Genomic DNA, 13,671 nt, shown 5'->3' with positions numbered 1-13,671 from the left:
AAGCAACGTCTGATTTCGAAATGGTTTTCACAGGATGAATCTTGGGCTTCTAAGCTTTCAAATGATATATGATTTATGATGATTACTAAAAGATTTGATAGAGAAAGAAGACAACAAAAAAAAAGAGCGCCAAACGTCCCACAGGTGGGACGGTGACAGTTAAGGGGTTTAAAGTAGTAGTAGTAGTAATATTATAATTATAAATTTCCCCAATTGTAAGTCACTTTGGATAAAAGAGTCTACTAAATGAATAAATTTAAATGTAATAATTTATTATTATTGGCTCATCTGAATTAAACAACGTTATTAATAAAAAAAAACACAACTGAGTTCTCTTTAACATCTGAACTATTTCTCATAGACAGCAATGAGATTAAGTGGAGAGCAAATATGAAAATTGTTTCTCAGGAAAAAATCTAGGGTTAAATATTAATAAAACTACAACAATAAAATAAATCATTATCAGCTTATAATATATAATATATAATTATATAATTTTAGGATAAATATACTCTTATGTATGCAAGCTATCAACAACAGGAAGTCACTGTGCTTATATTCTTCCCACAATCCTCCTGCCTTATTTCACTCCTCCCCTCACTGCAGCCGCCTACTCTCACCAACATTTCAGGCAAGGCGAGGCGCATCTCAAACAAGCCTAATCTTTAGCAGGTGCGGGGTGAGCAAGTCAAAGTCAACCGAGAGCTTTAGGAAATTAAGTTTAACAATAAGGCCAATTTTGCAACGGCCGGGCCACTGAGACCAGGAGGAAATTGCAACAATCTAATGTGATTTGCAGCGTCCTCGGGCGATTGGTACTTGTTGACAGGCCTCGTAAAAACGGACACCTGCGATCGCTCGAGGGTTGAAGTCCTCGGAGTGGACGGCGTGGGCCGTGAGAATCTCAAATGAGCGTTTAGAGTCATTTACAAAGATTAGATCACGATAAAGCTGTACAAGATGGACATGAAGGAAAAAAATCCAAGCTGGATATACACTAAAGCCCAAATGACGGTGAATAAACATCTCACTATGGATGAAACATGTCGCAAGCTGAGAAAAAGACAACACAAACAACATCATTATGTCAGTCAGGCTTGAATTCAACGGCTGACCGCTTTTAATTGTAGCCGTGACATCAATTATGCAAATGAGAACAATAAACAAACTAAAACGAGCGTCGCTAGATCAAATAGACAAACAAAATCATCAAATATTCGCCTCAGCACATGTAATACATGTAATCAAAGCCCACTTGGGTATCCGTAAACTATTAATTCCTTCTCATACAGTTTTCGAATTTGCTCGCAAATTGATCGTTGAGTCAAAAAAGAAAGCGTCTTTTTAATCTATCGATGCAAGGACTGATGGGACTTGAGTAAAGGCTCAGCCGGCGATGTGGGATCACGAAGGTGACATGCAATAATCATTTTTGACATTCAGTAAATCCGAGCCTGCTAATCTGCTTCATGATTAATCTGGGCTGCCCAGGAAAGTGTGTGTGTGTGTGTGTGTGTCTGTATATAGCAGGTGGAGGTGATCCATCGAGGCGCCATCTGCTGGTCAAATTAACTACTGGAGGACTTTAAAGAGACAAAAATACTGTTATTTACTCACACTTGTGTTGTTAACAATATAAGTTATTTTGACGAATGTTTAAGCTGCTCTTTTCCATATAATGAAAGCATATGGTGATCAGGGGCTGTCAAGCTCCAAAAAAGTGCCATAACGTTAGTCCATATACAACGTTTGCATCACATTACAAGTCTCCCAAACCTGTACGATAGATTTGAGCAAAAAATTAGGTCCTTTGCATAGTAAATCTGAAATCTCATTTGTACTTCCACATATTCAAACTTGACATACATCTTTAATTATGACATTATTTGCTTTAAAAAAGAAAAACATAATACATTTTGGCTTATTTTCCAAGTAAAGACTTGAAACACATCTCACAAGTCATAGGGACAACTGTTACAATGCTTGACATGAGAAATGGCAGAAATCTTCACATTTAACATGTATTCTGGAACAACAATGTCTTTAATTATGTCTTTACTACGCATATTGCATGCAAAGACTTGAAATACATCGCACGAGTCATACGGACAACTTTTCCGATGCGTTTTTGTCGATTCTTGACCTTGGCATGCCCTGATACTTTTACACATTCATACTTGACATGCAAGAATCAAAGTTTTTAATTATGATGTTATTTGCTGTAAAATTTTTTTTTTTTTTTTTTTTGCATTTTCCTGGTGCTTTTTTGTCATTTCTTGACCTTGACATGCTCTAGTCACAATTCTTAGAAAGGAGCAGCGTGAACATTTGTTGAAGCATCTCTTTTGGTGCTTAACGATAGAACATCATGAGCGGGAAGGGATTTATTTTTTGGTAAACTAGCCCTTTAACAAGCAACCCAAAAAGCCTCTGCATGGTCTGCAGACGGATGCCGCCCCGAGCCATGAGCATCAGAGCATCAGAGATTTACTTTGGCAATCGAGCTGCGTCAGGGAGGTTAAACCGCAGCACTGTACGAAGCAGGTAATGAGGGACATTCGGGCCTTTTAGCTGATAACTTTAAAGAGACAAGACGGGAGGGGGGTGGGGGGGGTTCTTTCCCTCAGGGGTCTGAAATCTCTCACTTTGAAGCTTCAAAGGAAAAATAAATTATTGAAATCGCTCGCGTCACTTTCTGCCCGAGTCAATCAAAGCAGAGAGGAGCTGGCAAGGGCGCGGGCGGCACGCGGACACTTAAGGAGATTGCTAAATGCTACGGCACGCCGCTTCCCGAAAAATCACGATATAGCGAGCGCCGCTCTGAGGAACGTCAACAAACGAGCCTTTGGCGGGATTCCTGATATAGCGACGGCCACAGGAAATCATTGTAAGCGCACGGTCCAAACATATACACTCGAAATGGAAGAATAACACAGGCGTGTGTTATTGAGCAATAATACTTTGAGGCTGCAGAAACACAAAAGTGATTTTATGGCGCTACGTGGGACCACAGTATTGTGCACATTGCGGTGTACAGTTTCGACACGGGATATTTTGGTCTGGTCAGCGTGGCGCTGGACAGGGTGTCTGGAGGTTTTCAGAGGGGGTTAGAGAGGTTCAGATTGGGTGTTTTGTGGTCAGACGGAGGCACACCCAAGCTAAATGAACTGTTTTTAGAGCTTGTGTGGACGATTGTGGGAAAGCGGACCCTCATCTGACGCCTCATCCCAGATTGAAGGATATGAATTAAAGAGTGCGTCGTTGAAATAATGCTAATATATACAAAAGTTTAGACTGAAATTACATTAGACTGAAATTATTTTTTTGCATGATCATAGAAAACATTTCTGGTCAGACGTCTTGTTATTTTGAAGACAAATTTAAAAGCTTATTGTTATAAACTGTTATTTTAAAGACAAATATTGTGAAGCTAAATTACAAGAGCTTTCATTTTAGCTATAAAAACAAATACAAATAATTGTTTTTGTTTTTTTTTGGCCACTACACAATTATATGCATTTGTCTTATAGTCAAAAATTTATTTATGTTTTTAATTTTATATCATGTAATATTTTACTATATATTATTTTCTGTATAATAAAGCAATTCTAAAACAAATTAATTATAAGTAAAAACAACATTTACAAACACATACATCTAGAAATATATAAACATATATTTTCATTGAATATTAAATTGTATGTAATAAAATTCATTATAAAACAAATGAATTAAATGTAACGTTTGCACACATCTATACATATTATATATATATACAGGTATATATATATATATACACACACACACACACACACGTATGTTTAGTTTTTATTTTATTAATTGTAGCTATTGCTCATTGTGAATGTTAATGCATTAACTAAGGTTAACTAATGAGGTCTTATTGTAAAGTGATACCTATTGGTCTTTATAGTTCTTTTGCACTTTAATAAATTTTTCTGTATTGCTTTATTGCATTTAAACATTCAGTTATATATATATATAAATATACACACACATACATACATACAGTATATACACATACATATGCACACATCAAGCTAAACCAGATCTAATGCTAGTATGTATTCATCTGACGCCAGCAAGTCCTAAAGTGAGGATGGAGACTGTGTGTGTGTGTGTGTGTGTGTGTGTGCGTGTGTGTGTGTGTGTATGTGTGCGCGTGCACTCAGAAGCTAATCGTGTAAATGTAAAACTGGTGGACTTTCTGCACACACACACACACAAACAAGCCCCAAGCTTTATTACCACAGGCCAGATTTATTCACAGCCCTTTTTTCTTTTTGATTAAAAACGTCTCCTCCACATGTTGATTTATGAGAGCATGAGTGAGCGAGAGGGAGGGAGGCGGTAAGGATGACATCATGCAGTTGGCAACCTCTCGCAGAGGTGACATCCACTCGCTTTGTGTGTGTGTGTCTAAGTAAAGGCCCGTGTGCGGCGCAGCTGTACGACACAACGACCACAAATCCACCTGGGCGGCGTGTGTGGGCTGAACGGCGCCTTTAAAACAGGTGTTTGTAAGAACAAAAACCATTTAAAGTCCATACGAAACAGATCACAACCCAATTTACATCCACAATTGGATGCGTTTCTGAGAAAAGAAAAACAAATTTGGCAATTGATTTATCTATGCGATGCTACTAGCTTTACTAGAAACAGGCAACGTTTTCCAATTAGTAGCAGTGTAGCGTGAAAACATGCTACTTTGCAGTTTTTATGTCATGCTGTATTGCACACATAGCTTTAGCACCATGCTAGCCGATGCGATTATAGTACTATCCTAAAATTTCATTAGGAAATCTGATTTTGTAGTTTCAATCAGTGAAAATTTTTTATTTGTAAATTCAAGTGTAACTGTCACTTAATGTTAGTGCTAACACTTAGCATTTAAGTGTTAACTTCTTTCCCCAAAAAGTAGCTTGACTGTTTCTAGACTCTAATAAAAAGCATCATGAGGTCTAATAGTAAATAGCTAAAACTGTTAATTTGAATGGATCTGTTAAAATAAGCTACTTTTAAGTCTAGTTTTAAGTGCAACTGTGGCCAAATGCTAGTGCTAACTCTTTTCCCAAAAAAGTAGCTTGACTGATCCTAAACACTCATGTGAAACATCTAATATTAGATAGCTAAAAGTTAGTTTAAACAGTCAAAAAAGCTTCTTTTTATTTGTAACTTTAAGTGCAGCTGTTGCTAACTGCTAACTTTTAGCTTCTTAGCTTAGAGTCACTTGACTGTTTCCAAACTCTCATACAAAGCATTAGCTTTAAAAGTCAACAACTAAAACAGTTCATTTAAATTAATCAGTTATTTTTATTTATAACTTTAAGTGCAACTGCCATTAACTGCTAACTTTTGACATCTAAATGTTAACTCTATTTTTTTCCCCAAAATATTAGCATAACATCTCACAAGTCACAGCAAACCTTTCCAAATTAATTTCAAAGCTTCTCCAACACTGAAAATGACACAAGAACAACAACAAAATGTCCCCCGTTCAGCCGGCTGTGCTGTTCGACAACCTGACGAGACAGTAATTAGCGATCAGAGCCTGTGAGAATACAGCGGACGACGCACTGCCTAGTAAACATCTGAATCACACAGAAGACACAAAAACACAGACACGCAGAGCAATTCTGAGGGTGTCACGGTATGAAAACAGAGATGGATTGATAGTGAGAAAATATATATCCTACAGTCATAGGTGGTGCATAAAAAAACAGAAAACACAAATGTGATCTCGTTAATGTCTCAATTGTTTGTCCTAGATTACATTGAGCATAAACAGACAACAAATGGAGGCTAGTGTCCAGTTCAGATTTTACTCATCATTTCCTGAAGAGATCTCGACAACGTCTCAAACCGTGCTCAGATTTGTCAGAGGTCTCAATATGAACTCAAACATTTCTTAATCGATCCACTTTAATTGTATAGCTGTTTTGGGAAAATGAAAATAAAAATGTATGACAATTATGGATTATTTTGGGTCTCTTTTTAAAGATTTTGAGGAGAAACGCAAGTATACAAATGCAAAGAATAGCCAAATTTTGAACTGAATATATGAATGCAAAAAAAGAGCCAAATTTTAAATGTAAGTATACAAACATGAAAATAGTCAAATTTCGGATGAAATTATATGAATGCAAAAAATAACCAGATTTTTTTGGACAGAGCATATGAAAGCAACAAATAGCCAAATTTTGGATGGAAGTATATGAACAGAAATTTTTTTGGACGAAAGTATATGAATGCAAAAAACACAACTAATTTCTTAATCGACTGGCATGTTATTATAAGGCTAGTCAATTAGTCAACTATCGTGAATCATCGCTAATGTTTAGTCTTAATCTTAAAATTAGCCAAACAAAAGGCTAGAAACATATTGTACACAAGTATATGAACACAAAAAAAGTCACATTTTGGATGCAAGTACATGAACGAAAAAAAAAAACCTGGAAAAATTCCTTAATCGACTAGCACCGACTTAATTGGTTATTGGACGCCTAGTGAATTAGTCGACCATCGTGAACCATCACTAACGTTAAGTAAAGCTTGTTTAGTCTTAATCTTGAAATTAGTTCTAAACAAAAGGCTAGAAAGAAAATTTACACAAACAAATATACCTAAAAACTTTTTTTTTTTTTTTAAAGGAATTGAGAAACAACGCAATCGCTTATAGCTCGATTGTGCTTTGTTGCGTTCTAAAATGCATAAATACAAAGTTTCGTGCCATTTTTGCATTTCCAAACTTCGTTTTTTTAAGATTGCGTCACAAAAAGGATAACTTATTTTGGAGAAAATCCATTCCATTGCAGTACATCTAGCCATTCTTGAATGCATCTGAAGTAAACACCCCTTTATAAGCGTAAACCTGAATAAAACGTAAGTCATATTGTAGACGTTCAAGCAACCCACGACTAGTAATAGTTTTGTTCACCCTCATTGCGTCAGATGTACATTAAGCTTCTGGGCCGCCTTACAAAACCAACATACAGCAGAACAGAACAATGTCGGGCACACAAAGACGTGGCATATCTGACAGCGGCCCATTCTCACGTTATCTCTCGGGCAGCGCTTGAATTACACCTATTTTAGGCTTGAAAGCAGCAGAGGGAGGCTTTACCTCCGCTTTCATCCCGCGCTCGCACTCGCCCCTCTTTACTTCACTTGACTCTTTGTTTTGTTTCCCTAATGCGTCTCTAAACCCATCTTAGGGGAGAAATGGTGCAGAACAAATCCTGACTACGAGCCTTGGAAATTAAAAGACAGCGCAGCCCCCGATCCGTCTGATGAAGAGATATACACGCGGAAAAGAGAGACGAAATAATCCGATAAACAGTGATCTCGCGCTTCACGTCTCTACATGTACGGGGAGATCCTTAAACCCACACAGTTTTGTTTTTGATGATTATGAAACCTACTAGTCGGTGGTTTGCCTGGATGACTAGCCGATTAATCAGTTTAATCAAGTCCTGTATAATTAGATTAATTTCGGGTTCAATTGACCTAAAAAATACACATTTTCTGAGAGGATTTAATCATGTAAACATTCTAACAGATAAAACTAATTAAATTACAGATAAAAATATCAACACCAATATAAATATTTGAAAAAAAAAAAAAAACTGTCATTAAATTTCCTATCAACTAGCAGGTAAGTAAAGCTTGAGTTTAGTCTTAATTTTAAAAATTGTTGCAATCAAAAGTTCTGAAACAATTTACACAAATATACCAATGCAAAATTTACTTTACACAAATATACCAATGCAAACTTTGATTTTCTGTAAAGCTGCTTGCAACGATTTGTATCGTGAAAAGCGCTATACAAATAAACTTGAATTGAATAGAAAAATCCAGATTTTTTTAAACGAGTGGAAAGAAGGTTAATCAACTAGTTGACCATCGCTAATGTTAAGAAAAGCTTAAATTTAGTCTTAACTTCAAGTTTTGTCACAACCAAAAGGTTTCTTTCAAATATTAAACCTGCTGCTCTGCCATGACAGAACTTCTCACAACTGCTCATGAGAATAGTCCTACATTTTAATAGTTACGTATTAGTTACGAGTATACAGGCCAATGATATTGACTCTTAAACCACTGAATCAGCCAATATTGGGTCTGTAATGGTAATGCATCAATGTTGTTCCAAAATGGCTGCCCTCAATCACTGAATCAGCCAATATTGAACGTGCAATGAGAATAAGTCTATAATGACTCAAAATGGCTGCCCTTAACCATTGAATCAGCCTATATTGGGCGTGCAATGGTAATATGCTAAAGTTGACCCAAAACGGTAGCCCTCAACCACTGATTTGGCCAATATTGGGTCTGCAATGGTGATACGTCGATGTCAACCCAAAATGGCCACCCTTAACCACTGATTTGGACAATATTGGGTCTGCAATGGTAATACGTCGATGTCGACCCAAAATGGCCACCCTTAACCACTGATTTGGCCAATATTGGGTCTGCAATGGTAATACATCGATGTCGACCCAAAATGGCCACCCTTAACCACTGATTTGGCCATTATTGGGTCGGCAATGATAATACGATGCGTTGACCCAAAAATGGCACCCTCAACCACTGAATCAGCCAATATTAGGTCAAAAGTCTTAACATTTGCATAGCACTAACTCTTAATTCTAGAAAAAAACTGTCTATTCTAGAGTTTTGACACACTTGAGACTTAAACTCAAGTTTCATCTTAGTTTGCTCTTACATAAGGCCAAGGAGCCGGTGAGCAGTGGAGACAGCAGCAGGGCACTCAGGGAGAGCAGGATAGGCAGGTGGCTGGCTGGCATCATGTCGCAGATGACCTCTGACCTGGCTGGAGAGCCGTGGCCCCACAGGCTGGAGACGAAGGGTCGGCACGCTGGATGTGTGGCACTCTGGAGGAGAGAAAACAGGAGAATGCCGATGACTAATGACGCTCTCGCTCACAGACAAGAAAAACACAAAAATGTTAACATTGTTTCACCAGTCAACCATCAAGTACATTCACACGCTTTACCAGAACGCTCAGTTTGAGCCTGTTCATTTTCCCTCAGACTCCCAATTACAGTTTCACACAACTCATAATTAGTCAGGCTTTATCGCTGGATCTTGTCATTATTTACTTATCTGCCCATCTTGTAATTACCAAGACACTCATCAATATTTCAGACGCGTCTCTTTGTTTTAGCCAAATTGCGATTAATCCCCCCGTCACTGCTTTCTGCCTTGGGAGTCGACTCGCGGGTTGCTGTGTTTCTCACACATGCGGGGCGGAAACCCGGCGAACGTGCTTATACACCATTTAATTAAAGATGGCAAGAACATCAGATGGCAAGATGGCAAGAGACGCACGAACATGTGTAGTTGCTTTCGGAAGCGCTCGCTCACGTCGAGAATGAAAGAGATGTTGACATGAAGCGCTGAGACTCTGTAAAGAGTGACTGCGGCATCTGTAGATGAACCTCCAGGCCTGTGTGACTCAGTAAGGGTGTTCAAACAAGTCACAGTCCAAGATGGCACTTTTCTTTTAATTTGTGCCCTGGGGATCTGGTAGAGGACCAACAGTGGAAGCTGAGGAACTACTAAATGGACTGACAAATGGCTGACATTAAAAGTCTATGATATTTTGTCTAAATAAGTTAGAAATAAAACCACTAAATGCTATAAGTGAATTATTTTTTAAATAAAATAATAAAAACATTTGTCATTTTCTAGAAAAAATAAAAAAAAGGTTAACTTCAAGCTTAATCAAATATTTTAAAATATTTTAAATTTTCTAAAGAAAATTGTCAAAGATTAACTTAGTGTTAAATAATGGAGAGCATAATTTAAATGTAAAAATAAGAGAAATGAGCATGTAAAATTAAATATACAACATTAGCCAATACGAATAAAATAAAATAAATGGTACTGACACACTGTGCCTTCTTCATAAAAATAAATAACAATATTTTTCATTTTGGATAAAATATTATATTTAAGCACAAAATTTACTGATAAATGTCTAAATAAATTAAAAATAAAATGCCAAAGTGTATTCCCAAAAAATAAACATTGACAATATTTTTTATAATATTATATAAAATACTATTAATAATACTGTATGAAATATTACAATAATATTGTCCCAAAATTTATTTAATATAAAAATTATACAAAAAATAAAGAGAAGTCATCAACACTGAAAACTAAACAGTCAAATGTCACCAAGAAGCCAAGATAGCTATATGATTGTGGGAGCCGACATAATGCACTGCAACAGCCCACTCTTGTTCTCCTCTTCGGAGGGCACGTGAAACACTTCAAACTTTCATAATAAGTCTATTGTGTCCTTCTGCTGCGATCAACACAATAACACAGTCATCACATACACACACGCCGTGTCAGTCTGCATCGCTATTTGTGCTCCTCTAGTGTGGCGTGTTACGTTTCCAGAGAGCCTGGAAGTCATAATGCACAAGTGAGGACCTAGTGACAGCTGGCTTGTCAGCTTGGGGTTTCCTGTCAACCTGCATGGCGACACTAGAAATTCCGTCTCACATAAACAATTGAAAACGTCAGTTGAGGGATTCGGCTCTGGAGCGCCACAAACAGAGGGCCAAAGCAGGTACGGCATGCCCAGACAAAGAGGAGGAATATGTCTGCCCTGATTTACGACGCTCTCCTACGCTGGCTGTCCAAGTCAGATTCCAAATGCAGCTCCCGTTCACCATGTCTGGAACGTGAAGGTTTGAAGTTTCATTGCAACAGTGTGCTACAACGAAATGCAAACTAACAATGCATTCATCAAAGGCAGTCAATTTGTATCACGCTTGGGGTGAAACGATTAAATTTCACGAATGCAACACGGTCGCATTTGTTGGTGCAAAAGTTAATGAAGCCAACTGACGTCAGAATATAGATGTTTCGCGAATCAAATTCTCTCAATTCATGTTCCCCACTTTGGCTAGCCCCCAAAGGCTGGGAAAATAAGCACATTTCAACTGTACTGTCATGCAATATGCACAAGGACCTGTGTGTATGAATAATTGAGCTGGACGGAGAGGCGAATGTTATTGACTTGTTGGGGAGCGACACTACATGCACAGCCACTATGCAACAACTTTTGCGTCATGCCATTATGGTTTGGCATGCCATTCTTAACAATGTGTTGCATGCATTTGATGCTGATGCAAAATCGTGCCACACTTGGTACATACAAACAGTTTTGGTGCGAAACCCCCCACCTCCAAACTCCAAATAACCCAAGCTTTTTTAAACAAGCCATTATGAGCCAAGGATATGCAATGCCTGCGGATACCAGCATTGCAACCACTGACAGTCAGTCGAGCGGCTCTCGAGACGTGCATTTATGCGTGCCCAGGTCTTTTATCTTTCCAGGTATTTCTATCTCCTATCTTTCTTGCTACCTCCAGCCAATGGCGATATGCCGTACAAGTGTGTGTTTTCTTTTTAATGGAGAGCACCAGCAGTCAGATGCAATCAGGGCTGCGCTCATGACTGGCTGGCTTCCTAATCCTGCACGTTTCCATGCATTATTAATGCTAACATGACGGATTCGGCACTGAAATGGAGAGATTGAAAGATCTGCCATTTCAAACTGGGGTGCACGAAAAGATGCATGCCCTGCGGTCGCAAGAATAATAGGAGTGTTAAAATGGGGCAAGACACAACTGCATTGTAGCGCGTGAACGGAAATAACAATCTTCTTCAAAATGAACGCCGAAGAAGAGTCGTAAAAATTTGGAACGGCCAAGTACAAACCGTAGCTGTGGAAAGCGCATGCTGCATTTAATGCGCTTGCATTAATGTGAGAGATGATTATGAAATCCGCAGTCCTGAGAAACGAAAACAGAAAGACAGCTAGCACTGAGTTTATGTGCATACATGAAGCAGTTCGTCCCGATTTGTGCAAACAGATTGACGCAAGAATGCAAAAATCTGGTAGCAGCGCATGCCGATGAAGAAACCACTGTGCAGATGCTTAGAAAAGAAATAGATGCAGCTGCATAACAACTGGGAGGACAATAGTGTGTGTGAGAGAGATTTTTAAAGCTGGATAATCAGAGGAGGAAGCCAGATCAGAGTCCCCAGCGAGTCTGAGTGAGGGAAGAAACCATGGCGAACATCCAATTAAAACTCCCAATTAAGCGCCCCAGAGAACGTTCCTCAATATAGAGATCAAACCGCTGATAACGCGCAATCGGGCGTGATCTCAAAGACATCCTGCTACAACTTGTCTGCAATGCTCTCTTAACCCCTATAGTGAAGGTATATCTTTTAGATTTGTAATGTTTTTTTAAATGGAGTCTCTTATGCTTATCAATGCTGTATTTATTTGATTAAAAATACAGAAAAAACTGTAATATTGTTAAATATTACTGCAATTTCTAATGTTGGTTTCCTATCTTAATTATTATACTTTCAAATGTAATTTATTTCTGTGACGCAGCACTGAATTTTCAGCATCATTACTCCAGTCCTCGGTGTCACATGATCCTTTTATAAATCATTCTTATTCTGATTTATTATCAGTGTTGAAACTGTTGTGCTGCTTAATATTTTTTTGGAACCTGTGTTCCATAAATAAAATAAAAAGTTAAAAAGAACAGAATTTATTCAAAATAGAAATCTTTTCTAACAATATCACTTTTTATCCATTTAACACATCCTAGCTGAATAAAAGTATTCTAAAAGTTTCTTTTAAAAAAAAAGAAAAAAAAAAGAAATTTACTGACCCCAAACTTTTTTTTTTTTTGGAATAGTTGTGTATATTTAACACAATTTTTATTTTGAATAAATACTGTTCTTTTTAACCTTTTATTTATCAAAGAATCCTGAAAAAATATCTCAGGTCCCAAAAAATATTAAGCAAAACAACTGTATCCAACATTGATTATAAATCAGCATAGATTAGAATGATTTGTGAAGGATCATGTGACACTAAAATCTGGAATAATGATGCTGAATATTCAGCTTTGCATCACAGGAATAAATTATATTTTCAAGTATTTATGCTGCGGCGCCCGGGGAGCAGTTGAGGGTTCGGTGCCTTGCTCAAGGGCACCTCAGTCGTGGTATTGAAGGTGGGAGAGAGCGCTGTACATTCACTCCCCCCACCTACAATCCCTGCCGGTAAGAGACTCAAACCCCGCAACCTTTGGGTTACGAGTCCGACTCTCTAACCATTAGGCCACGACTTCCCCTATAACATCCCAATGCTACAAAGGAAGATTTATCAGCATCACAAAGCTAACGAATGCTAATTACACTTCTATATTAGCTAAACAAGTGATGCACGCTGTGAAGTGAGTAGCGTGTCATTACGCACAATCCTGCCGCCAAAAATGAGTGGAAAAGAACACGGGATCCTGATTTTTTGCTGGGCCCTCTGATTAGGGTTGCCAACTTTAGAAAAGGAAAATAAGGGACAATCGTGGTTTTTCATAGAAAAATAAGGGACAGAATAAGGGATACACACACAGGCCTATTATATATATATACACACATACACACACACACATTAAATAAAAAAAAACAATGAATATAAAACATTAATATGAACATTTATAAACATTAATAAATTATTTATAATAATTAATGTACAATACAAACGTTTATGTACAAAAATAATGTATTTACAAACTAAAAATAAAA

At 37.6% G+C, this 13,671-nt stretch overlaps 1 protein-coding gene across 1 annotated transcript in view; it reads right to left on the bottom strand.

Annotated features, from left to right (window-relative positions):
- LOC107717167 (receptor-type tyrosine-protein phosphatase S-like) overlaps positions 1-13,671 on the bottom strand; it is a 256,786-nt gene that overhangs the window by 142,616 nt on the left and 100,499 nt on the right. The window contains exon 3 of the mRNA XM_016523840.1: positions 8,741-8,909. Coding sequence (XP_016379326.1) covers positions 8,741-8,825 — 85 coding nt within the window. The 5' untranslated portion in view covers positions 8,826-8,909. The remainder of the gene's footprint in view (positions 1-8,740; positions 8,910-13,671) is intronic.

This window comes from Sinocyclocheilus rhinocerous, unplaced genomic scaffold (assembly GCF_001515625.1).
Source record: "Sinocyclocheilus rhinocerous isolate Xijiao unplaced genomic scaffold, SAMN03320098_v1.1 scaffold1351, whole genome shotgun sequence".
NCBI lineage: Eukaryota > Metazoa > Chordata > Actinopteri > Cypriniformes > Cyprinidae > Sinocyclocheilus > Sinocyclocheilus rhinocerous.
Note: the sequence above shows the minus strand (reverse complement) of the source record. Positions and strands in the feature narration are given on the sequence as shown.